The sequence below is a fragment of the Ambystoma mexicanum genome, chromosome 2p (assembly GCF_040938575.1).
Source record: "Ambystoma mexicanum isolate Mex_15411 chromosome 2p, UKY_AmexF1_1, whole genome shotgun sequence".
NCBI lineage: Eukaryota > Metazoa > Chordata > Amphibia > Caudata > Ambystomatidae > Ambystoma > Ambystoma mexicanum.
The window spans coordinates 922,331,664-922,359,524 of NC_090923.1; the positions used below are offsets into that span (position 1 = coordinate 922,331,664).

The window sequence follows — 27,861 nt, forward strand, 5'->3', positions numbered from 1 at the left end:
GGACCTGGACTTGGTGGTCATTTCTGACCCGAAGTTGACGCTCCTCTGGAATTGGAGCCTCTGCCTCTATTCTTTCCGCGCTTCTGACCCCTCTGGGGGTACTAAGTGGGGCTTGCAGCAGGTTGACTTGAGTTGAAGTTGCCCGTGCCAAAATTGTTTTGAGCAGTGCAGGCTTGTCCTCGAATGGACCGCCGAGAATGACTGCCCCTCTGAAGAGGGTTTCTGGGAAATTTGGTGCAGCGACTTAATAGTCTTGTGCTCCTTCTTGGCTGTCTCCAACGCATCGTCTACTGCCTTCCCGAAGAGGTTGGCCTCTTCGATGGGTTTTTTGATAATGGATGCCTGGGTCTCAGGCCTGAAGCCCGACGTGCACAGCCAGCGTGCCTCTTTAGGAGAGTACCCTGTGCGAGAGACCTGCCTGCTGTCTCTGCGGTGTCCAGGGTATTCTTTACCACATTCTGATTGGCAAGTTTGCCCCCGAAAGAGGAGATGCAATACTCTGCGGTTACCACTGGATGTCGGACCATATGCACAGCATGTGATTCTAAGCAGATTAACAAGCATCAGAAACATTTTTACATGAGTAAGTAGGAAAAGGGGCTACTAAATAACCCCCACCCCCTCTGAGTTCTTCCACGTAGGATGGGGTGTACTGGACCTACAGAAGAAAAAAACAGGTAAGTAAAGTCGTCAATTTCACTTTACTGCTCTTGGGAACAGTAGTTTATCGAAGTGAAGGTATTTAAATCTAATGAGAAATCCAAACAACTTCTCTGTGACACTACACTGAAAGTGCTGTGTGTCACAATACAAAAAGGTAGATGCCCATGGACTTTGTCAGATATCAAAGCAAAAGAAACAGTCAGAATCAGATCAAATATACATGAGAGGGAGAAAAAGGTCTCACTCACTCCAGGATAAAAATTTAAAGTCCTAAAGACCAGCAAATAGCTGGGGGTCTCGAAGGTTGAAGTGAGTTAGCACAGAAGAACAAGTTATTAACCAACTGGTAACATTCTTTTGACTGGATGTTCCTCCAACGTATTCCTCATCTTAGATGTATTCATCCAACGTTAGCTGGTTCGGAAATTTTTCTCGGCAGAGGGCGCTGTGCATCGATGTCGAATCGAGGTCCCTCGAAGGCCACCGTCGAGGGGACGTCATCGGGTATACAAGTGGCACGCGCGGCGCACCTTGGCCTCAGTTCTGGTTTTCCCCTCTTGTTCTGCTGAATAAATAGTGTAGATAGCCAGGTGTCAGCCTTGCGAGAGTTGAAGTGGTAATAACACCGGAAAATCTACAGAGGGGTAGGTTATGAGGGCGATGAGGAATACGTTGGAGGAACATCCAGTTGAAAGAACGTTACCAGTTGGTAAGTAACTTGTTCTTCGAATGGATTGTGTCCTCCAACTTATTCCTCATCGTCGATAGACTCCCAAAGCAGTGTAAAGGTTTTTTGGAGGAGGGAGTAGAATTTTAATATTTTATTTTTTATTTTTTGTATATAGCAGAATACAGCACTGCTTTACCAAAAGCAAGCTCTTTAGAGTGGGGCGCATCCAGATTGTAGAATTTAGAAAATGTATGCAGCGAAGTCCAAGTAGCTGCTTCACAAATAGATTTGATGGGAACACCTCTTTGAAGGGCTGTCGAAGAGGCTATGCCACTGGTTGAATAGGCCCTCAAACCTTCTGGTGGATCTTTGCCCGCCAATCTGTAGCATTCTGAGAAGCAAAACACAATCCAACGTGATAGAGTTTGTTTTGACACCGATTGACCCAACTTCCTTCCAGTATAGCCAATGAAAAGTTGATTGTCCACTCTTAAGATTTGAGAGCCTAGAAATGTAAAAGCTTGGAGCTCTTCTCAGGTACAGCCTGCGCAATCTTTCCTCCTGCTTGCTGGGACGAGGTGGACGAAAGAATGCAGACAGAATGATCTTCTGATTCAAATGGAAATCAGACAACTTTAGGTAAGAATGAGGGTTTAACCCTCAATACAACACTGTCATTGTGGCACACAGTATAGGGTGGCCCAGAAGACAGTGCCTGCAACTCGCTCACTCTTCGTGCAGATGTTAAAAGCAACCAAGAAAACGGTTTTCACCGTCAGTAATCTTAATGGACATGTGTGCAAAGGTTCAAAAGGGGCACACATCAAAAACTTTAGAAACAGATTAAAGTCCCAAACTGGGACTTGGAAAGAAGGAGGAAACACATTGATGAGTCCCTTTAAGAATTGTATTATCAAAGGAATTTTAAAATAGGAGCATTCTTCCGAAGAGCGCTTGAAAATGGAAAGCGCTGCAAGATAACCTTTTATGGAAATCTATGTGCCAGCGATAAGAGGAAGGATAACACTTCTGGGATAGAACACTGAAAAGGATCAACATTCTTTTCCCTGCACCAGTTGCAAAACTTCCAGCGGCAACGGTACTAAGATTTTGTTGCTGGCCTTCTTGCCGAAAGCAACACCTCCATGACGTCATCTGGAAGGTCCCAATCCGTGTATCTCAGCGTTTCAGATACCAAGCATGAAGGTTGAGAGTCCTGACCTCTAGATGGAGAACCTGGCCCTCCTTTTGTGAGAGAATGTTCTCTCTCCGGGGCAATTAGGATCATGTGGTTTCCGAACCCTCTTAACCTCCGGATGACTTGAGGAATGACGGGGATCGGAGGGAACGCGTATAGCAGTGGGAAGTTCCACTCCACACGAACGCGTCCCCTGGGGCTCCTCTCGGGGGAAATTCCCTTGAGCAATACCTTTTGCACTTTCGGTTGATTCCAGTCACAAACAGGTCTACTCGAGGGGTTCCCCAAAGGGCGAAGATCTCTTGAAGGACTTCCTGAGCCAGCTCCCACTCGTGGGACCCAGTACTTTGCCTGCTCAGAGCGTCCGCCATCCTATTCTCCTCCCCGGCTAGATTAACTGCTGAGAAGGAGATTCCCTCCTGAATTGCCCATTACCAGAGCCGCATTCCCTCTGCACAGAGGTAGTGACCCTACACCACCTCTTTTGTTTAGATAATGCATGGCCACTGTGTTGTCTGTCATTATCAGAACACCCCCCCCCCCACCCCGACAGATGGCAGAAAAGCCTTCAGCGCTAGTCTGATTGCTCTCAGCTCCAAAAGGTTGATGTGTTATATGGAAACCAACGACCAGTGATTGTCAGATCATTGGCATGAGCTCCCCACCCCATAAGTGAGGCGTCCGTCACTACTGTAATCTCTGGCCATGCTTGCCAAAAATGTTTTCCTTTTAGAATGTTCTCTGTGCAAGTCCATCACAGAAGGTCCTGCCGAACCTTGTTCGGAATCTGAAGGAGATCCGTCATTTGTCCTGAGAATTGGGACCATTGAGTCTTTAGAGCCCATTGAAGGAAACTCATCCTCAGGCTTGCTTCTGGCACCAGGAAAATGCAGGATGCCATTAGGCCAAGCAACCTCAAGAAGTCGTAGGCCTGGAGATTTTGGGCATTTTGAAATTTGGAAACCATCTGAAGAAGGTCTTGAGCCCTCGACTTGGGAGGCAAGCTCTTTCCCAAGGATGTGTCTAATACAGCCCCGATGTACTGGAGCTGTTGGGAAGGTGTCATTTGTGACTTCTTGAAATTGAGGGAGAAGCCCAGTCTGTGGAGGAAGTGGCAGGTGACTTTCAGATGAAATCAGGGCTTGCTCGGCAGAACGTGCCATTATCAACCAATCATCCAGGTAGGGGTAGACATGAATCCCCACTCTCCTGAGTTGCGCTGCCACCACTACCATCAACTTGGTGAAGACCCTCGGGGCGGAGGTCAACCCAAATGGTAGGACACAAAACTGATAGTGTGAGTCGCCAACCGCGAACTTCAGGTATTTTCTGTGCTTGAGATGGATTGGCACATGAAAATAAGCATCCTGAAGTATCAATGATACCAACCCATCCTGAAGTTGAAGGGCCTGAAGGATCTGAGAAAGAGTGACCATCTTGAACCTGTCCTTCCTGAGGAGCTTGTTCAAGTTTCTCAAGTCCAAGATGGGTCTCAGTGCTCCGTCCTTTTTTGGAATCAAAAAATATGGGGAGTACCATCCCTTGTTCATCTCCGCTACAGGTACTGGTTCTATAGCACCTATCTCTAGCAGGGTTAAGACTTCCTGCTGTAGGAGCGGGTCTAGAAACTTCAAAGAGTATCTCCCCAGTGGATTGCTTTGAGGTTGCGTTAGAAAAGGAAGGCAGTAACCTTGGGCTAGTATTTCTAGAGCCCAAACATCTGAAGTAATGGCTCGCCATTCTTGCACATGCTGGGACAGTCTGCCTCACACAGGTGTCTTGTGATGCAAGTCCTCAAAGTGGTTTTGTGGCGGATGCTGCGGCTGCTGATGGTAAGGAAGCTGAAGCTGGAGCTGGCTTAGCACCTTTACTTCGTCCACCACAAATGTTTTTTCTGTGGCCTCTTTGACTGGGCATTCCTTTCGCCTTTCCATATGAGGAGTAATAACGATAGGATCGCCCCCTCCAAGATTGTCCTGATGCACGAAAAGCCTGAGGTTGGCTAATAGCAGCTCCTAAAGATCTGGCAGCCGCTTTCGAGGGCTGCAACCTCTCAAGGCTCTCGTCGGCCTTGTTGCCGAAAAGGTGAGAACCATCAAAAGGCATGCTCAAAAGATGGTTTTGCACATCTGGTGCGAAACCCAACTTTCGCAACCACGCAAATCTGTGCATCACTAGGCTAGTGGCCATGGACCTGCTCACACTATCTGCAGTGTCCAATCCAGGCTGAAGGGATTCCTGCATGGCCCCCTTTCCATCTCAAACGATGGCTAGGAATCCTTCCGTTTCTTCCCCTTCTGGTATGAGCTCCGCCGCCATTGCAATGCACTCCCACAGTTTACGAACATTTTTGCCAAGGCACATGTGGAGTTGGCCGATTTTAATGCCATACTCCCAGCTGAAAATACCTTGCGTGCTCAACCATCCACACGCTTGTCGTCCCTATCCGGAGGGATGGAAGGGTACGCCACCTTATTTGATGTAGCTGTGGCTGCCTGGACCACCAGCCTCTCGGGAGTGGGGTGTTTGGACAGATAGCCGGGGGTCTCTACTGGAAGGGAGGTATTTTGACGTGAGGGACTTAGTCACAGGAGTAATTGAGTCCGGGGTCTCCCAATTTTTGGCCACCCTATTTTGTAAGGCTACATGGAAGGGTAAAAGCGGATCTTCAGTGAGGCCCTGATCTAGTATGTCAGTCAGGTCATCCTGGATGAACTGAGTTGATGGTCTAGCTCATCCTAAATAAGCCACCACCTTTGTCATCAGTTGTCTATATTAGGGACTGGCATGTTCCCCTGGTTCTGGTCTGCCAAATTGTCTCAAGTGACGTGGCGACTCCACATGCGTTATGCAAAGTTTCCACCAATTCCCTCATTCTGCTTTCCTCAGAAATTGGACCTTTCTTTTTCTTCAAAAATTGAAGACAAGGATTTAAAAAATTCTTTCCTTGGCAGAGGTTTATACTTGTTTTCTGGAGGGGCTATTACAGTGGAGGCTGAAGGCTTTGCAGCTTTATCGTTTGCTCTTATTTTGTCAGTTTCTGACTGAACTGGAGCCTTTGAAACTATGGGCACGAAGGCTTCGGGGTTGACGTCGAAAAAAGGCGTCAACGAAATAACAGTCGTCAATGGAGCTGACATCGAAGGCGTCGAGACGCTCTTCGAAGGCTTGTCCTTCGAGGTGTGTCGGATTCCGGACAGCATCGATTACCTCGAGCGGTCAACTCAAGCGATCTTTATCACTTGTGGTCCTGGAGGGTTCCCGATATTTTCTCCTTCGATGGCCCGGGCTCGAGGGCACGCGAGTGTCGGAACGGTAACGCTCTCGGCCGGCTTCCAGGGAAGGCGCAGACCAAGGCATAGCCTTTTCAAAAACCTCCATCATTTTAATTCTAAATGCTTCCCATTCTTCGGAGGAAGAATGTTTTGTGGGGCATTTCATTTTCTTGCGGGATTCATCAGAAGACGAAGTGGAAGCGGATCAGTGGCGTCTCTTTTTAGACTTTTTCATCAAAGACAGAGCGGTGGGAGCCACTTCGGGACCTAGACCTATGTTTTTGCCTTTCGCGTCGAAGAGATTTCTCCTCATGGGTTCTCGACTCGACGCTTGAGGCTTTTTGGTCGGGTTTTTCAACTACCTGTAGCTTTCCCTTCCTCTCTCGCAAGGCCTTGCCGGTCATAGCCTGACACTTCGCACAGGCCTCCGTGTCTTGGTTTTCGCCGAGGCACCACAGACCTTCTTGGTGCGGATCTGTGATCAACATTTTGGAACTGCAAGTTTTACATTTCTTGAACCCCGAATGCGGGGTGGTCGGGGACAACGATGAGGACATCTCGAATATCTTCACAATAACTGTCCGTAACAGAACTATTGAGGCTCCGAAAGCAACACGTACTGTGGAAAAACCGAACTGAGTCCAACGGGCGCCGCGCATACTACTTGTATACCCGATGACGTCAGCCTCGACGACATTGACGCACAGCGAACTCTGTCTCAGCCAAAGCTGGACAAATGCATCCAAGATGCGGAATACATTGGAGGACACAATCCATTCGAATTGATAATTCTCCCTAACAACTCCAGTGACTGCATATATGTTATCTATTATTCGTGTTGTGTGATACGTTTACCTTTTAGCAGTCATTTTTCATAATATTTGGCCATAAATAACTATTTCTATACATACCATCTAAGTGTGATTTATGATTCCTATTGTGTGTTCTCATTTCGAACCCTTCACGAGCTCACCACCTCCTGAGACTTCGCCTAGACGTCTCGTCACTGCTCCCTTGCACAGGTTTGGCGACAGCTCCCAGAGTTGTCCCTGTCACAATATAGGTTTGCCTTCTATACATCTGTCCACCAGTCCAGAGTATAGAACATCAGTCCTAACAGTTATCAGCTTGTTTTAGGCATTTTAGGGAGAACTTTCATTTCTCTGCTCAAATCATCCCACCTTAGAGACCCCCCAGCTCTTTTGCTGGGCTTAGGACTTCTTAATTTGAACTCCTGAGTGAGAGAGACTTTTTACTCCCTCTCTCATGTGTTTTTCCCATTTTGTCAAAATGGGCCCTGTCATTTTTTTCCCGCCATTTTCCGTTTGGGAGGGCTTTCTTGGCTATTACTCTGTGCGTTGAGACAGATTGTGTTTTGCCTTTGACAGGCTTCAACCCTGAAGTCCGCCCCTGGCGCCAGTGTGTGTGGAAGCACAGGATGTGATGGAGGGTCCAGAAACTCCCCTGTTCTTTGTTTCTAGGAGTGCCTGAATGAAACCAGTCCTGATTGGCCAGCTGGCTGTCCTGAAAGGACCGTAACCCTGCAATGCGATTGACAGCATAGGCTGTGAATGAATGGGAAACTTGCTTAAAAAGGCGAGGGTTTTGGACTAGAGGCGGAGTCGACCACTGGAAGACGTATCCGACGGAGAAACTGTGACGAGATGCCCGTTGCAACCTCCTGGACCTTGAATTGCCCGGTGAAGCCCTGCTGCTGTGCGGACTTCCTTTTTCACCTTGATAGAAAAGCTCCAGACGCAACGACTTCTCCCCTTGGATTAGTGGGATCAACTAACCCCGAGACGAAGTGCACTTTGGCACAATCCCCGACTTGCTGTGCCTCTCCGTTGCGTCAGATGCCCAATGCTGGGGGTCAAGTGTCCATAATCAAGTGCAACATCTGCCGCGGAACGAAACTGGTCAAAAGCTCCAGGAGCCTCCTACAGGACACTCCAGAAGCAGGCGATCCTGATTCAGAGTCCCCTCACCAGAGTCCATGTTAGGCAAGATTGTGTGCAGTACCCTGCGGGAGACTACAGCAACCCTGACCTCCTGGCAATAGGAACACAAGCTTTGGTACAAGTCTGCACTACACATGTTGGTAGTTTGGCTGAGCAGACAGGCTTATCTCAAGAGGGGTCAATGTGAGCAGTAGAGTGGTTACACAGTTTCACAATGGTAAGTATTCAAATAAACTCTTACACTCAAGGTTTCTCGATTAAACAATTATTAATTTAACAGTCAGTTATATAAGCCTTCTGCAGAATGGAGCAAAACAAGTAACACTTCAAAATACACATCAAAACACATTGTTTCTCTAAATCACATGATACCCATTGGGGATGGCACACAGACACTTCCTACACCCTCAGGTGACTTAAATAGGTAGTACACAGTGGATATTGATTTATCACCGATACATTTAGAGCAATACTGAGTTTGGTGCAAAGGTTAGATAGGGCAATAAACAAAGTTTAACAAATAATTCATAAACTGGTAAGTACTTTTTGAACCCTCCAATGCAAAGTAAATTAACCATTTCCTGGAGCCAGGACAGCCAATGGTAGTTTAGCAATGTCTAAGGGAGCTGAGGATCTTCTTTGTAGGTAAGTAAAAGTCTTGCACAATGTTTTTAGAAAAGTTTGTAGAAATAAAATCATTTGAAGGGCCACAAGCTGGGAGGCTTGTGAGGGGCAAAGCTGTAAGCAACTCTGCAAGGTTATCTAAGACAAGTCTCAACTGAGAACAAGTAAAGCTACACCACAAGATGCAAGTTCTCTCAATTTTACAGTACCTTTGGTTAGAAGAAATGGTTCCAGCTGGCTTCTGTTTCTGTACCTCAGTCGTGGGGACAAGAGGGAGGACTTCTGGGGACTCCTGCACTGCAATGTTAAGGTTGGCAGCAGCAATGGGTAAACTTCAATTCAGTGGCACGGTTTCAGATCCTCGCGTCTATAGCAAATAGCACCATCGCTGTCTCGCGGATACCACTCTGGACTTTCCTTGCATATAGGGCAGCTATAACATGCTAACTTTCACAATTCTATCTAGGTGCGGACATGCTAACTTTCACAATTCCATCTAGAAGCAGCTATTACACAAGTGCCGCACGAGCTGCACACATATCCGGTGCTCACACGCACCTTTTTGACTCTCCCTACTCTCTCTACTGATCTGAACTGCGGTTCCCAAGGGCGTACAACCTACCAGCGCCTTCAGACCATACCAATGGTATATAAGGCGCTATATAAGTGCAAAATAACATAACATATGATATCATAAGGCATTTATAACGCGCTTATACACAAGTGTTTAAAGGCGCGCGCGACGAGGCAAGGGAGGGGGAACAGAGGGAAGACAGACAACGATCCTACTAGGCCAGATGTCATTCAGATCGCACAAGTGCATGGGAAGGCGGAAGGGGACCGTGCAATACATGGGATAATAGAATAAATAACAAAACAAAGTACGGCCACCAGGTGGCAAGTGTAAGGGAGAAAGGTAAGTGCAGGCGTCAAGTGCTCGTGGTAGAACTGTAGGGATACAGAGAACAGTCCCCAAATGCGGGGGTTTCCAGCAGGGCATTGCAGGTGTGCGACTGGCAGAGGGGGGGGGGGGGGGGGAACTGGGCCTGAGATCAGAGGGTGGCCAAGTAGACCAGTGCAGTTTCAGTATAAGCCAGGAAATCAGCAGGTGAGAGGAGGAGAAAAAGCAGAAGCAAAGAGAAGGGTGTTGAGGTGCTTCCAGAACTGGAGATGGTTCTCAAGTTTAAGAGGGCAGGGAGGCTGTTCCAGAGGGAGGCCCGGCAGAAGAAAGTGATCTACCACCAACTCGTTGCTTGGCGAGGCGACTGACCCTGAGGGAGTTGGAGGTGGAGCGAAGAGCTCGAGAAGGAAGATATTTAGGACGAGAAAGTTGAAGGTATTGAGGCCCCTGGTCCCAAAAGGCCTTGTGGACGATGCAGAGGGGTTTTAACTTAATCCTCGCAGCCCATTGGGAGCCAGTGCAGAGGTCCAGAACTCTGTTGAGGTGGCTCAGGCTTCGTCAGTCCCACTTCAAGAGAGGCCGCGGGATCTTCCTGAAACACAGGTCCGACTTAAAAGCGATGCACTCGGTTTGGTGTTCCTCTCACTGGCACTTCGGTTCCAGCAGCAGCAGCAGCAGTACAGCCAGCTCTGAGAGGATGTCCAAACTAGTTCACTTTGGGGTTGATTGGTCCCATCAACCAAGGGGAGAAGTCGTCCTTGCAGGGCTTCTCTAGTCAAAATGAATTTGGAGCTTCAGCACAGCAGCAGGGCTTCACCGGGCAAACCAACGGCCCAGGAGTTGAAGCAGGCGTCCCTTCCAAGTTCTTTTTCGGATTCCTTCGTCCAATGCTCGACTCTGTCATCCAAGCAAAAAGCCTTGCCTTTTATACAGGTTTCTCCCATTCATTCCAGCCTAGCTGTCAATCACACCGCAGGGTGGCTGTCCTCCAAGGACCTTAGGGTGCAATCCTGTAACCAAGGGGATTAGGCACAGGCAGTTTGTGGCACCTCCCTCACTTCCTGCCCCTGCCAGACACGCTGAAGCCAGAAGCGGGCTTCACTCGTGAATCCCGCCAAAGACAAAACGATCAAAGGGACCAAACCTGATTTGGCGCGCAGAGTAAATCTCAAGAAGGACCTTTCCCACAAGAAAGAGCGAAAAATTAAGACTGGAGCTATTTTGACAAAATGGGCACCCATGGGTGCCTTACTGCAGCTGCAATTGCAGCCCGCGGTAAAAACACACAATGGTAGTAAAAAGTAAAGCACTGCCACCAGCCATTAATTGTAGAAAGGGTAACACAAAAATGTTACATGAGAAACTAGACAAAGGGGATACTAAGTAACCCCTCCAGCACCCTACGGTAAGATAGTGTGTGTTGGGTCTAGAAAGTTACTAAGTAAAGTCAATTTCACTTAACTGCTCTTGGAAACAATAGTTTCACCAAGAGAAGGTATTTCAAATTTGGGAAATCTAAGAGAGACTTCCCTGTGTCACGGCACTGAAGGTGCTGTTGACAATGTAAAGATGATGCCTATGTAGTTTGTCAGACTCCAAAGTCAAAAGTCCAAATCACGGTATAATACATGAGAAAGTGGGGAAAAAGGTCTTGCTCTCTCCAGGTTAGAAATTAAAAGTCCTAAAGTCCAGCAAAAAGAGCTGGGGATCTCTAAGGTAGAAGGGAATTAGCACATTTCTGAGAATTCTCCCTAACAGGCGCCATGGGTTTTTCTTTCAACGTTGATGGAGCAGCTGTCGACGCCGGCCGAGGCTTGGATAACACTGGGACATCAGCCTCTCGACTCTGTAGAGAAGGATCAGCCATCGATGGTTTATGCGCCTTTTTCAGCGTCGAGCCCGAAGGCTTCTCCGACGCTGATGGCGTTGACGGATTGGCAAGCACCCAGTCCTAAGTGCAGAGCGCCAAATTTGCTGCCAAGGCCTTCTGTTCTTGGAAGGCCAGGGGGTGTGGGGGTTGAGAGGGGGGAGAAGGGTGGGGGATTCTGGACCCACACTTGTAGCAGCCTGAGTTTTAAACATTTCAAGCTTTTAATCTTTTTCTTTTTTGAAAATGTCTCACTCTTCTCAAGTGGTCGGCCCAGCCAAGGGTTTACCTTTCTCTGATGACGACGAGCTGGACTAGTATCGAAGGTGGTGGCGTCGCTTCTTACGCGAAGAGGAGGAAGAGTGGCTCCTTCATTTTCGGGGGACCAGACAAGCGACCGTACTCCTGAAGCAGCATGGAAAAAAGGAAATTAAATATGGGGAGTAGTGACGTGGGAGTAGTCACACGTCCGGAACTGACGATCCGAGCAGTAAGACGGTTCTACGGCCAAGTCAAGGTCCACTACGCCCCCTGTCAAAAATCTGCCGAGCAGCAGAGCTGGATGAGGATATCTATCAGATGAGGAATCTGCAGGAGAAAAGCAATCCATTGAACATGTATTTACAGCTAGTAAGAATTGTTGAATAACCTTTTGAACTATCACCAACACAGGTGAATTGCAACTTACCTGCAGAGACTCCCATTCAGGGGAGGAACATTGTGGCTCCCGTGACTGTTGACTAAATGGGCCATTCTTCTTAGCGTTTGGACTGCTAAAATTGGGGAATTAAGGTGCAACCTGGTTCTATCATTTATTGCATTTAATCTACTATGCTGCTTGCTGAATTGCCATGTTACCATGGACTTTCCTTGGGCAAATAAATTGTACATGCAGCACAGTTTCAGACTAGTACAGGGGTCTGCAACCTGTGGGTCACTAGAAGTTTTGTACTACAACCACTTTGACCGCAGACATTCACTATCCTGACTAAGGCTGATGGTGGTTATAGTACAAAACATCTGAGAGCTAAAGGTTGCGGACTGATGTGGTACTGCCACACCGTGTGGAGAGGTGAAATTACTTTCTGTTTAGGCATAACAGTGATGGGGGAAACATATCAAGCAGGGTCACTCAACAAGACAAAGGATCTCGCACTGGGGCAAAGGGGGCATAGTGTGTGCAAGCAAATATTTCAGAATACAGGGACAAGTACTGTACATATAATAACATGGAACAAGTTTCCTACAATGACGGGCATTTGTGCAATGGTTTTAAAGAACAATAGATTCGTGTATATTGGAATGACTGGCTAACAAACTGCATGCAGATTCTAACTTCATCTCACCTGGGCTGCCCCACTAAAGGCCACAGCCTTTTCAGAATATAGAATCCTTTTCACTGCGCTTTGCTTCAGGGTCTCCATTTGAGTGTCTGTTAATGGCTTCAAAACATCACTCAGTCTGAAGATTTTCTTGCGGCCACCTGTTCCAGGCACCCTGTCAAAAGAGACAACGTTTAGCAGTGTTTCCCATATGTAAATGTGTCACTAGCACATGGTCAAAGAACAGTGACCCAATTAAAACATGTAAAACCTAAGCAATATTTACCTTGACAAAATGGCACACACACTATGCCCGATAGGGTCCTGGAAAGTGTTCAATATTTCTGAACTATAGAAGCCTAAGGTGATGTGCCATGCATAGATCAGGCTAAGCCAGCATGCACAAAATAACTTCCATGCAAATGAGCGTCATGTGAGTTTTACAGCACAGGCTCTCAAGGTTTTAAGGCTGTGCCAAGCTAAGCATGCACAGACAGGAAGGTTTTTAAAATGATTAACCTAAGTCACAGGCTTGACAGTTAAAATGGGTTTTCAGAATCAGCCCTCAGGACAAATTGAGAGGCCACACGATTCTGATGAAAAGGGACAACACCAATGTCTAGCCAAATTATCTTGGTTGTGTGGATGAGTGGTCAGGCTTATAATGAGGGTGGGGGGTGGTGAAGGATTCAGTTAAACACACATAGCACTCAACATTACATGTAGAATGTATATAAAATGTACACATCATTTTTAATATATAAAAATCAATTATTTAGGCCTTCGAGCAATACTCTGCTAAGAGTACAAACGCATCACTTTTAAATAAAGTTAGACATATATTTTAAAGTACTGTGAGTGCAACAATGCAAGTGAATGCAGAAAATATGACCAGGTAAGTAAGCAATACTTTTAGAACTAATAGGTTTGGAACAAAAAAGTAGCAAACAATATGCAATGCTTTAGTAATAAGGTACAAACTGTTAAGATGGATTTCTAAAATCAGGCCTGGTGGGCAGAGTTTCGGAGGCCACCATAGTTATGTTGAACGGAGAACCCAATCAAGATAGCAATGGAGAACAGTCGAGGATATTCTCAGGAGAGAATGAGTGGGGTGAGGCCCTTAATGAGTTGCACAATACAGCACACAACAATTCAATTTATACAGTTATTTACTCTAGGCCTTCGGCACACACTGATAAATAAAAACGAAAAGGTAATATTGTCTCAATACTCTCTGACAAAAAATATACATTCACCATAGGTTCATATATGCATTTAAGTACAAATTGATTCCCTAATTTAAGCAGTCCAAACGCTAAGAAGAATGGAGTCTTTTGCCCAAACGCAACAGGAGCCGCAATTTATCTCCCCAGAATGGAGTCTTTGTAGGCAAGTTACAATTTACTTGTGTTGCTGATGGCTCAAAATACCCTACAATTTTACTAATTTAAGTAAATGCTCTTTTTTCCATTTCAGAAGTTACTACCTAGGTTTAACGGACAAAAGCCAGTGGAATGGAAGGTTACGAGATAAAAAGGGACTTGTTCACAATGTTATCCTACGGGGACAGCAGGTGGACAGATGCACTGCTTTACCTACCCCCCTGACTCCAATGTTCCCAGATGACTGTGGATCATCTTGGGGGTGGCAGGAAGGTAGATTTCACGCTGTTGGTCCCGGTGAGAGGTGCCCAGGAGTTACGTGCAAGGATTCTTCCGGTCGAGTAGAGCTGCAAGGTGCAACCCCTCATGATGAAGAAATGTAAAACACAGATGCAGGCCTCTTCAGGACACTTCACACGACAGGAGGGAGGGGGACAGTGAGTTCCAATGATGTCGCTGCACACAGGCGATGACAGGCGTCCTTCAAATTTAGGTCTCAGAAGCTTCTCTAAGATAGGATCGCTAAATCCTGGGGTGTTTAAATTCAGAGCGGAAGCGAATTGTGACATGAGTTGGTGACTACCAAAGTTCCGGGTCCAACTGGGGAAAATTGACAGTTTTGGCGAGGTAGCCCACAAGAGAGCTGGCCAGTCCATTAGTTGGTCTATGGACACTTGTGAAGGCTCAGGACGGCTGGATCCTCGAGAAGTCGTTAAGACTATTCGGTCCCACTAGTCCAAGTTTGAAGCACCGCTCAGGGTCTTCTGAGATCAGGTAGTCCAACACTATTTCACCAGGCCAGATGCAGGAAGGGATGCCAGGCCTTGTCAGGAGTCGTGCTCGGAACTTCAGTCGGCTGTTCTTGTACAAAGGATTCTTCACTCCAACGCTGATCTGAAGAAACGGCTGGCAAAGTCCTCCTCTTATCCAAAGTCCAGGCTGAAAATAAGGATCTGGACAACTACTGGTTTCCCTCTTACTCCAAACCCAGACTTTCTAGCACCACGGATTTGTAGTAGGACATACACAAAAAGGCAGCACTAGGCTACAAAAGCAGCAGTCTACACGGATGAAAGCATGACCTTATAAGGGATTTCCTGGCTGGGAAGGAAGAAGGACAAACTACAATATGAGGTTATGGCAGATGAAGTCACAGGTCCACAGCGCTTGTATAACAATTAAAGAGATCAACCAAGGCTGCAGGTGTCTGGTTGGTGTGGGTATACTGCCAGTATAAATCCACGAGGTAAGTTATGAAGAACAAAGGAGGTCCCAGTCTCTCTGCGCCAAGTAATTGGAATTTATTAAAGGTGTGGAAAAACACATGACACGTGTTTCAAGCTGCGTACAACTCTTCAATTTTTTTCTGTGTTTATTTATGGTTAATTAAACCTTAAAAACACATACACATCAAAAATTATGAACAATACAATAAAACAGCCTCAAGAGTTGAATAAAAACTACAAAATCAATAAATATACAACACTTCATTACAAACAGGAGTATCCAAAAAGCAATGACAAAAGCTAGCATTAATACCATAAAATCATACAATTGAGAGACTTTCTAACAAGAGAAAGCAGAACTTTAGACACATACATATTGAACGAAACCCAAAATATATCACAAGTATTATAAACCTCTCTATTGGGCCTGATGGACACAAGATTATAAAATATATGTAGCAACCAGACGTATCTCTATATAATTCACTGGTGTTCATAGGGTACATCTGCCATCCATGTGTCACTCTTTATTCTTTTTTCTATTACAGTCCAAACATGATATAAGGCCAAGTTCACCAAGGTACAATTCCCAGAATAAAAAAAAGCTCTACATTTGCTCCACCTGGTAATTTAAGATTGGGTATTTCAAATTCAAGTACCATCTACTATAGACCTCACTTAATTTATCACCATGTCTTAGAAGATGTCTAGATGTCTCAATTTCACGCCCACATAATCTGCAAAGTGTTTGGGCATATTCTATGTTGGACCAAGCTCCAATTCTCGACAATGTCAGGTATAGCTCCAATCTTAACAATAATACAAATCTTCTGACTGTATAATTGAAATGATTTAACAGATATTGGCAAGGTGTAGCCTTCAGAAAATATCGGGTGCTATAAAACTGGTATGTCCCAAGACCTCTCATAGCGGATGTACTTAGCTCTCTAACCCAAGTAAAAGCACATTCATTTAATGTTATTCCATTTTCAGTAATAGTTTGAGTATCTCAAGAACTAAAGCATTTATTGTCAAAAAAAGTTCTTAGATCTTTCATCCACTCAGCCAATGCCTTACACGGAATGTCCTCCAACAACATTTTTAAAATTATAGAACAGACTCAATTTCACTTTACATTCGCTGGGAAACAGTAGTTTATCCCAGAGAAGGTATTTAAACTTTTGGGAAGACTGAAAAGACATCCCTGTGTCACTGCACTGAAAGTGCTGTGTAATACACATGAAAAGATGATACCTATGGAGTTATGTAAAACTCCATAATCAAGGAACACAAGAGTAAAACACACTTTAAAATACATGAAAGAGTGGGTAAAAGAGGCTCACACTTTTTCCAGGTAAATAAAATCAAGTCCTCAAAATCCAGCAAAGTTGCTGGGGGTCTATAAGGTAAAGGGGATTAGCACATTTATGAGAATTCTCCCTAACACTAGTCTTTCCAAATTCCTAGACCCAGCACACACTATCTTACAATAGAGTGCTGGAGGGGTTACATAGTATCCCCTGTGTCTAAAAACTCATGTAGCAGTCACATGCAACCCTTTCCTATAGAAATGGCTGGTGGCAGTGGTTTAACAAGTAACTACCATGTTTTTTCCCGAATGCGAACACGGGTAGCTAAAAAACGCAGAAGCCATGTTTTTCAAGATGGCGCCTTAAACCCCTTTGTTTAAACAGGTCCCGGTCTCCTTTTTTCACCGTTTCTTTTTGGAAAGGTCCTTCTAGAGTTTGTTTCTATTTATTAGAATTTAGATGTCTATAATTCAATTCCAGATAACACAAAATAATATTACAAGGACAGTGTACTTGTGAATGGTCAGGAGACCCCTGCCATTACAGACACTGGGGCCAGCATTACAGTGGTGGATTAATCTTTTTTTAAACCTGAGGATGTTGCTAAGGCACCCAAAGGCCTCACTAAGCTTGCTGAAGGCCCTGTCCAAATGCTTCCTGGACTACCAGCTCACATCCAGCGCAACAACATGACTGTCAAGATACATGTTAATGTACAAAGTTAGGTGCCTGGGAGAGTCCTGTTGGGGAATGACTTAAAAACTCTTGCAGTTGTATCAAGCACCCCCAGGCCTCCCAGTAAAAGGAAACAGGAGCAGACAAGGAAGGCCAGGGAGAGTACCCCAACAGACTCTCCAGTGGATGTTACAGAGGAGTCTCTAACACCAACTCCACAGGATTTACTAACTGCTATTTCTAAGAAGAATGAGAAAAAGAAGAAACCCAAGGTATCAAAGAAAAAGCAAGAAAGCACTTCTTGTGCTACCAACAACGACATCCCCTGAGAGGACTGTCCAAAGTCACACCTGTGACTGCTCCACCAGCTGAAGCTGAGTGTGAGGAACAACCATGTAAAGTTGAATCAGCTGCTGAAGATTCAGAGCTTGAGGACGACCTTCCCCCTGTTGGAGATCTGGATCCTAAAGAGCATCCTGAGCTGCAGTCTTTACTGGCAGAAGGTGGCCCCTGTAGGGCAGACTTCAGCAGAGGTCAAAGAGTGTCCTACTCTTGAAGCACTTCACAAACAAGCAGCTTCCCAGCTGGACTGGCAAGAGCCACGGAAGCACAGGTTGTACCTAGAAGATGGTCTCTTCTACAGTGAACCAACTGAGTCTATCCCAGGGGACTACACAAGACTTGTAGTGCCTCTAGAGACAAGACACCAGTTCCTACAGCTAGTCCATGAGATTCCTTCAGCTCGTCACTTGAGCTTTAAGACGACCAAGGAAAGTCTTTCTCTGCATTTCTACTGGCCTAAATTGGGGTCTGATGCAGTTAGGTTCTGTAGGAGCCGTCACACTTGTCAGACATCTGGCAAGAGTGGAGCCAAGAAATTGGCACCTTTGGTGCCCCTTCCAGTGGTGGGAGTCGCTTTTGAGAGGGTAGGAATCGACATTGTTGGTCCCTTAGACACTCCAACCTCTTCAGGCAATCGATTTATATAAGTTGTAGTAGACCATGCTACTAGGTATCCTGAAGCTATACCTATAAGGACTGTTACAGCTCAGGCTGTTAAGGCCCTACTTGGTATTTTTACAAGGGTAGGTTTTCCTAAGGAAGCCATCTCTGACAGGGGATCAAGTTTTATGTTCCACTTCATGCAGACCATGTGGGAAAACTGTGGAGTGACTTACAAGTTCTCAACTGCCTACCATCCCCAGACAAATGGGTTGGTAGAGGTTTAACAGAACTATGAAGAGCATGGTGGGTGCTTTAGAGGAACCCCTTAGAGGAAAGTGGGACCTTCTACTGCCATGCCTTCTATTTGCTTATAGAGAAGTCCCTCAGGAGTGAGTTGGATTTAGTCCCTTTGAGCTTCTCTATGGTCATCCAGTTAGAGGTCCATTTGCCCTAATTAAGGAGGAGTTGGAGAGTGCTCCTTCTCCCAAGACAGTGAGTCACTGACTGTGTTAGGTCCCTGGAGGAGAATGACACATGATGACAAAAGAATCTGATAACTTAAAAGTAGGTCAGGCTCTGGTGAAGCATTGGCATGACCAGAAGGCCATCATGGTTGAGTTTACAGAAGGCCATCATGGTTGAGTTTACTCAAGACCAACAAGTTTTAGTTATGGTACCTACAGGGCAGAGGGCCTTAAAGGACGAATTGATTGGACCCTTCAAGGTTGTGGGAAAACTTGGAGAGGTCACTTATTTGGTGGACTTAGGCAATCCTAAGGAGGCCCCCAGGGTCTTTCACACCAACCGTATAAAAGCCTAGGTCACCAGACCACAAGTGTGAGCTTTGCTTCTAGCTTCTGCTCAGGAGGAGTAGGAGAGTGAACCTCTACCTGATCTCCTCAGGGGGCAACCTTTAGATGAGAAAATAGAAGGAGCTAATCTCTCTTCTAATCTGACACTGGAACAACAGTAGGAATGCAAGTTTCTGTTAAATCAGTTTGCCCCCCTGTTTTTACGATAACCAGGCTTGACCCCTTGGGGGCAGCATGATATTCTCACTGGTGACGGTTTACTTGTTAAAAGCAGAGGTTACAGGATGTCAGACCATGTAAGAACCCACATAAAAGAAGAGGTCAATAAGATGCTATCTTGGGGTAATAGAGCCATCTATAAATCCATGGTCTATTCCAGTTGTACTAGTACCAAAGGCAGGATCCAAGGAGTTGCGATTATGTGTGGACTATAGAGCTCTTAATGCAGTCACAAAGACTGATGACCATCCTTTACCCAGGACAGATGAACTGTGGATAAACATGGTTCAGCCAAGTACCTCAGTACATTTGACCTAACATCAGGCTATTGGCAAATAGCTCTGACCGAACATGCCAAGGAGGAAACTGCATTTTGACTCCAGCAGGCCTACATCAATTTAAGGTAATGCCTTTTGGATTAAAAAAATGCCACCTGCTACATTCCAAACGATGGTGAATAAAGTTCTGAATGGGATGGAGGATTTCTGCATGGCATACTTGGATGACTTTGCAGTGTTCAGTACTACTTGGAAAGAACATGTTGACCACCTAGGATATGTATTGCAGGCTCTTGAGCAGGCCCATCTGACCATAAAGGCAAGTAAATGTCAAATTGGTCAGAGCAAAGTGGTCTACCTTGGACATGAGGTAGGAGGTGGTGAAATAATGTCATTGCCTAGCAAAGTACAAGATGTCCAGGAATGGGCCACCCCTACTGCTCAAACCCAAGTGAGAGCCTTTTTAGGTCTCACTGGTTATTATAGGAACTTCATAGAGAACTATCGGACCATAGCTTCTCCTTTAAATATGGTCTCCTCACCCAAATTCCCCAGAAAAGTCAGGTGGAATGAGGAGTGCATTTGGAGGACTTAAGAACGCCCTTTGTCAAGCTCCAGTCTTAAGAGCTCCGGACTACAGCCAAACCTTTATTGTGCAGACAGATGCCTCCAATACAAGTATAGGTGCAGTATTGAGTCAGCTGGATGAGAAAGGTAGGGAACACCCAATCTGCTTCATCAGCAGGAAACTGAAGGAACCCGAGACAAGGTGGGCAACCATAGAACCTGAGTGTTTTGCCATTGTGTAGTCTCTGAAAAACAGACCATACTTGTATGGATCTACTTTTGTGATTCAGACTGACCACCAACCCTTGAGATGGTTAATGCAGATGAAGGGGGAAAAGCCTAAATTGTTAAGATGGTCAATCAGCCTACAGGGATTTGATTTTACCATTGAACACAGGGTCAGGGTGTGATCAACAAAATGCTGATGGCCTCTCCAGAATGTTTGACCAACTGGAGAAAGGAGATTCGTCCATAGGTGGATTAAATCCTCCTGTCCCTTAGTCTGGGGGTAGGAGGGGCGAGTGTTAGGGAGAATTCTCATAAATGTGTCAATTCCCTTCACCTTAGAGACCCCCAGCAACTTTGCTGGATTTTGAGGCCTTTTTTATTACCTGGAAAGAGTGTGAGCCTTTTTCCCCACTCGTGTATTTTGAAGTGTGTTTTACTGTTTTACTCTTGTGTTCTTTGATTATGGAGTTTTAGATAACTCCAAAGGCATCATCTTTTCAAGTGTGTTACACAGCACCTTCAGTGCAGTGACACAGGGATGTCTTTTAGAATTTCCAAAGGTTTAAATACCTTCTCTGGGATAAACTACTGTTTCCCAGGGAATGTAATGTGAAATTGACTTTACTAGTCTTTCCAAATTCATAGACCCAGCACACACATCTTACAATAGAGTGCTGGAGGGGTTACCATAGTGTCCCCTGTGTCTAAAAACTCATAACCGTCAAATGCAACCCTTTCCTATCGAAATGGCTGGTTGCAGTGGTTTTACAACAAACTACCATGATTTTTCCCGACCGAGAACACCGGTAGCTAAAAATCGCGGGATCCATGTTTCTCAAGATGGCGCCTTAACCCGCTTTGTTTAAACAGGTCCCGGTCTTCTTTTTTCGCTGTTTCTTTTTGGAAAGGTCCTTCGAGTTTGTCTCTGGGCACCAAACCAGGCTTGGTCCCTTTGGCGGGTTTCAGGACTGAAGACCGCATCTGGCGCCTGAGTGTCTGGGGTGGGCAGGCAGTGAGGGAGGTGCCCGAAACTCCCTGTGCTTAGTCTCCTAGGACACCCAAATACACTCTTGCGTGATTGGCTGGCTGACCAGCAAGGACAGCCACCCTGATGGCCGAGTGGCAGCTAGGCTGGAATGAAAGGGAGAAAACTGTTTAAAAGGAGAGTCTCTTGCTTAAAAGGTAGAGTCGACCACTGGAACGAAAGAACCAAAGACATGCTGGAAGAGGACGGCTGCTGTAACTCCTGGACCGTTGGTTTGCCCGGTGAAGCCCTGCTGCAGGTCCGAAATGCCAAGTTCATCTCGACAGAGAAGCCCCTTCAAGGAAGACTTCTTTCTTTGAGTTGGTGGGACCAATCAACTCGTAAGCCACCTGGCTACCATTCTGGAAAGATGGTTAGTATTAACCAGGGAGAGGGACACCAGCTTGTGTGCTTGAATTACAGCTACTGGAACTGAAGGAACTCCATTTTGTCAGCTTTCTTCCGACGATCCCCGTGCAGTGCAGGAGTCCCTCCCCCCGACGTCCTCCCTCTTGTCCCCAAGACTGAGGCTCAGGAACAGCGAGATCTGCAGGAACTGCCAGGAACCAACGTGTTCAGCAGCATCTTTTTCTTCATATTAAGGTACTGTGCCAACCCGATTGAGAGAACTTATCTCTTGCGGTGAAAGTTTGTGAAATTTTCCCAACTTGCAGGCCTAATCAGCTTGTGACCCAAGATATGATTCTTTTTTGTACAAACTACTTCTGAGAACTTTGGCAAAGGCTTTACCATTTGCTGAAAGAACTGCTCTTTACTATCCAAGACACTAGCCCATAGATTTTGGCCTAGGCATATTGAAAAAAATCGAGTCCTCTAGTGAACTAAAACTATTTGCACTGCCTAAAAAAGTTTTTGTGATCTATTCTATTAACTTGTGCCTTTATACTCCTATTTTAAGAAACCGAAATGCCATTTTGCTCCTATTTAAGGGAAGCCTAATTTACTCAGAAACTTATTGGTTTTGTACTGAAGTGTATTTGTGTATAATATTAAGTTGCCTCCTTTCTAGTGAATGTTTTCTAAATGACTGTGTAATAAATTAATAAATGTTTTACCAAGAAACCTTGAGTGCAAGTGTCTACTTGAGCCACTGTGATTTTAAGACCTATGTGAAACTTCATTTACTGCTCACATTCCCTCTTGAGATAAGCCTGGCTGCTCAGCTCGCTACCAAAAACTAGTAGTACAGACTTATACCAAAGGTTAGTTTTGCTTACACCTGTAGTCCTAATTGTATGTGGTGGTCCCAGAGGGTACTGCATGCAATTCTGCCTAACACTCCACAATAACCAGTATTCAGATAGACCCTTATACTCAAGGTTTCTTGGTAAAAAACACTTCTTAATTTATTACACAATCATTTATAAAGCATTCACTAAAAGGAAACAACCACTATCACACAAAAATATACTACAATACTGATTACTAAGCATGTAAGCTCCCTTGAAGTAGGAGCAAAATAGCATTGAAGTAGGAGCAAAAAGGCATAATTTGATAAAAACGAAAATTACAACAACTTTAAAGCAGTGCAAATAGTTTGAGTTCACCAGAGGAGTTGATTCAATGCAATAGGCAGCCCAAAGTCAATGGACTAGTGTCATGTATAGGTAAAAACGGTTTGGGTATTTAAAGGGAAAAGTCTTTGCCACGGTGCTGTCATTGCCACAGGCCCCAGAACACAAAAAACACACATCTAGTGATGGGGGCAATGGGTCACTTGACTCACTTATGTCCCTTTGGGGCCCTGTCTGGATTCAGTCCTGGCGCCTTTGGCGCCAGGCTCATATAGAAATGGGAGCAGGAACACTTTATTTCAGTGCAGGAGTGCTTTTATTTTAAAATAACTTTCCAGGAACCGAAATCCTTTATTCCAGTGAACATCCTCATGTGCGGACTCATCGAGTGTGGCTCCCTAGGCCTGGTCTTCATGTGCTGACTCATCGGGTGTGGCAGGCAGGCAGAACATGGTGGGCATGCCTTCAGAAGCTCAGCTATATAAGCTGCTCTATCCTTAAGGGCGGTGCTTCGCGTTACTGTGTACTTGTGTGCAACGTTACGCTCACCGCCGCTTGGACCAGTTTACTTACCTTCGAAACCAGGCGTTCTCCTGCATACTCACCTCCAGGAAACCAGTGCTTCATCGCTTCATCTGCAGACTCATTTCCTGACATCCAGTGATCTTCATCCTGATGCTGCAGCACCGCACTCAGCATCCACAAACTCGAACCCTGTGTAGAAGAAGAAAGACAAGGTTAGAACATCCGTCCTATTGCCGCGCCGCATTTGAACCCAGCACGCCCCCTAGTTAACAACTTAAAAGCTACTCTACCACTGCAGCTTCGTTCCTCATGCCATCCGGCTGCCGCCTCGAGCTCCGCAGCTTCTACCGGGCCGACAACATCACCTGCAACGGAAGAAAGCTAAAGAGCAAACATAAAAAGTGGAACGGACAGCAATACAAGACAACAAACTTTACAATACAACAGGAACACTTAACTGAAGTATAGTGCTTAGTCGCGGCAGGACTGGACTACCACGTGCAAGGGACCAGTGAAGGAACTCTGTCCAGATCATACCAGATCATACAAGCGCCCCTGCCAGAAGCAGCAGGACAGAGTGCTCGCCAAAACGAATCAACAGTTGAGCTTTCCAGGGACGGCGCATCCCACAGGTACCACGGTTTGGGAGAAGGGGTCTGGAAGGGGATCAGGCGCACAAGCTGGCATACTCGTGCCCCCTATTCTCCAAGCAGGAGCAGTCCTGAGCAGCATCACCTATTACCACCAATCACCACATAAGAGCAGAGGGTGAAGTCGGACCCGAGCGACCTCACCCCCGGGAGGGTTGCAACCGTGCCCCAACGCCTCTGCAGACACCAGGTGAGCGTAACAGGTTCTCAGAAATAGATCACGTAAGAAAGGTTCATATGTCGAGTCACAAGCTGACTAGGCCTGCGCAAAGTTCCACAAACTTTCGCAGTGAGGCAAGTTCTCTCCGTTGGGTTTTCACAGTACCTTATATTGAAGAAAAAGATGCAGTTGGAGACTTCTGTTCCTGGCAGTTACTGCAGATCTCGCTGTTCTTGAGCCTCAGTCGTGGGGGCAAGAGCGAGAATGTCAGAGGACACCTGCACTGCACGGGGACGGATCACCAAGCTGGCAAAGAACAAGTTACTCACCAACTGGTAACGTTCTTTCGATTGGATGTTCCTCCAACGTATTCCTCATTTTAGATGTATTCCATCCAGCTTTGCTGCTCTTTGGACATTTTTTGACAGAGGGCGCCGTGCGTCGATGTCGTCGAGTCGATGGTCCCTCGAAGGCCTCCGTCGAGGGTGACGTCATCGGGTGTATAAGTAGAACGCTTGGTGCCCGTTGGCCTCAGTTCTGTTTTTCCCCCTTTTGGTCTGTGATCTTGTACTGTGTAGATTATGCCGGCAGACAGGTATCAGCCTTGCGAGATTTGAGATGGCAATAACCCGGAAAAATCTACAGAGGGGTAGGCTGGGAGGGCGATGAGGAATACGTTGGAGGAACATCCAATCGAAAGAACGTTACCAGTTGGTAAGTAACTTGTTCTTCGAGTGGATTGTGTCCTCCAACGTATTCCTCATCTTAGATAGACTCCCAAAGCAGTATTTTGTATACTTTCTCTGGAGGAGGGGTCAGATTTTTCCAATGCCTTTAGATGGCGGAATACAGCACTGCTTTTCCAAAAGTCAGCTCCCTAGACTGGGAAGAATCCAGACTATAGAATTTTGAAAAGGTGTGTAGTGAAGACCAAGTTGCTGCTTCGCAAATGGACCTTATTGGAACACCTCTTTGAAGGGCTGTCGAAGAGGCGATGCCTCTGGTGGAATGAGCCCTTAACCCTTCTGGTGGGTCTTTTTGTGCTAGTCTGTAGCATTCTGAAATGCAAAGCATGATCCAGCGTGAAATTGTCTGTTTTGTCACTGATTGACCCAGTTTCCTTCCTGTGTAACCTATAAACAGCTGGTTGTCCACTATAAGTCTGGAAAGTCTACAGATGTAAAAGCTTAAAGCTCTTTTTGGATCCAACCTGTGTAATCTTTCTTCCTCCTTAGAAGGATGGGGTGGAGGATAGAACGTGGGTAAAACAATTTTCTGACTTAAATGGAAATCAGATATTACTTTTGGTAAAAATCATGGTTTAACCCTCAAGACAACTCTGTCCTCATGGAACACAGTATAGGGTGGTCCAGAAGACAGTGCCTGCAATTCGCTCACTCTTCTTGCTGATGTTAGAGCAACTAAGAAGGCAGTTTTCCATTTTAGTAATCTTAATGGACACTTGTGCATAGGCTCAAAAGGAGCACACATTAAGAATTTTAGGACTAAATTTAGATCCCAAATCGGTACTTGAAATGGGTGAGGAGGAAACACATTAGTGAGACCTTTTAAGAATTGTATTATCAAAGGAATTTTGAAGTAGGAGCATTCTTCCGACGAGCGCTTGAAAATGGAAAGCGCCGCAAGGTAACCTTTTATTGTTCCAATATTTAGACCTCTATGTGAAGGAAAGATAGTACTTCCGGAATAGAACATGGAAAAGGATTGACAATCTTTTCTCTGCAGCAGTTGCAAAACTTTTTCCAACGGCAACGGTATACAGAATTTGTTGCTGGCCTTCTTGCCGAAAGCAACACCTCCATATCATCATCTGGAAGGTTCCAATCCCTGTATCTCAGCCTTTCAGATACCAAGCATGAAGGTTGAGTGTTTTGACCTCTGGATGGAGAACCCGAACCTCCATTTCAGAGAGAATGTTCTCTCTCTGAGGAAGACGTACTGGAGGACAGATGGACATATCTAGAAGGTCCGGGTACCACGTTCTCCTGGCCCAATCCGGGGCAATTAGGATCATGCAGCTCCCGAAACGTCTCAGCCTCCTGATGACCTGAGGAATGACGGGAATCGGAGGGAACGCATACAATAGTGGGAAATTCCACTCCACCACAAACGCGTTCCCCAGGGCTCCTCTCGGGGGAAATTCCCTTGAGCAATACCTTTCGCATTTTCGGTTGGTACCGGTTGCAAACAGGTCGACTTGAGGGGTTCCCCAAAGGGCAAAGATCTCTTGAATGACTTCCTGAGCCAGTTCCCATTCGTGGGACACCATGCTCTGCCTGCTCAGAGCATCTGCCGTCATATTCTCTTCCCCAGCTAGATGAATTGCTGTTAAAGAGATTCCCTCCTGACTTGCCCAATACCAGAGCTGCATTGCCTCTCTGCACAGAGGTAGTGACCCCACACCTCTTTTCTTTAGGTAATGCATGGCCACTGTGTTGTCCGTCATTATCAGGACATTTTTTCCCCTGACAGATGGCAGGAAGACTTTCAGCGCTAGTCTGATTGCCCTCAGCTCTAAAAGGTTGATGTGTAGTTTGGACTCCGATGGAGACCAACGACCGTTGATTGTCAAATCGTTGGCATGAGCTCCCCACCCCACGAGTGAGACGTCCGTCACTACTGTGATCTCCGGCCATGGTTGCCAAAAAGGTTCTCCTTTTAGGATGTTCTCTGTACAGGTCCACCGTAGAAGATCTTGTCTGACCTTGTTTGGAATCTGAAGAAGATCCGTCATTTGACCCGAGAACTGGGACCACTGAGTCTTTAGAGCCCATTGAAGGGATCTCATCCTCAAGCGTGCCTCTGGCACCATGAAGATGCAGGATGCCATGAGGCCGAGCAACCTTAAAAAGTCGTAAACCTGGAGATTTTGGGCATTTTGGAATTTGGAAACCATCTGAAGAATGTCTTGAGCCCTCGACTTGGGAGGCAAGCTCTTTCCCAAGGATGTGTCTAGTACAGCTCCTATGTACTGAAGCTGTTGGGAAGGTGTCATTTGTGACTTCTTGAAATTGAGTGAGAAGCCCAGTCTGTGGAGGAAGTGGCAGGTGACTTTCAGATGATCCAGTGCTTCCTCAGCAGTACGCGCTCTGATCAACCAATCGTCCAGGTAGGGGTAGACATGAATCCCCCCTCTCCTGAGGAGCGCTGCCACCACTACCATTAACTTGGTGAAGACCCTCGGGCGGAGGTCAATCCGAATGGCAGGACTCGTAACTGATAGTGTGAGTCGCCAACTACGAAGCTCAGGAATTTTCCGTGCTTGAGATGAATCGGCACATGAAAATAAGCATCCTTTAGGTCCAATGACACCAACCAGTCCTGAAGTTGAAGGGCCTGAAGGATCTGAGAAAGGGTAACCATCTTGAACTTGTCCTTCCTGAAGAACTTGTTCAAGTTTCTTAAGTCCAAGATGGGTCTCAGTCCTCCGTCCTTTTTGGGGATCAAAAAATATGGGGAGTACCATCCCTTGTTCCTCTCCGCTGCAGGTACTGGTTCTATAGCACCTTTCTCCAGCAGGGTTAGAACTTCCTGCTATAGGAGCGGGTTCGAAGACTTCAACGGGTGTCTCCCTGGTGGATTGCTTTGAGGTTGCTTTAGAAAGGGAAGACAGTAGCCTTGGGCTATTATTTCTAGAGCCCAAACATCTGAAGTAATGGCTCGCCATTCTTGCAGATGCTGTGACAGCCTGCCTCCTACAGATGTTTTGTGATGCAAGTCCTCAAAGTGGTTTTGTGGCAGATGTTGCAGCGGTTGATGGCAGAGAGGCTGCAGCTGGAGTTGGCTTAGCACATTTTCCTCGTCCACCGCGAGTGGCCTT

At 46.0% G+C, this 27,861-nt stretch overlaps 1 protein-coding gene across 4 annotated transcripts in view; it reads right to left on the reverse strand.

Moving 5' to 3' along the window:
• SYMPK (symplekin scaffold protein) overlaps positions 1-27,861 on the reverse strand; it is a 1,074,521-nt gene that overhangs the window by 607,218 nt on the left and 439,442 nt on the right. For all 4 annotated transcript variants that reach the window (XM_069644649.1, XM_069644648.1, XM_069644647.1 and 1 more), the window contains exon 14: positions 12,506-12,656. In XM_069644649.1, coding sequence (XP_069500750.1) covers positions 12,506-12,656 — 151 coding nt within the window. The remainder of the gene's footprint in view (positions 1-12,505; positions 12,657-27,861) is intronic.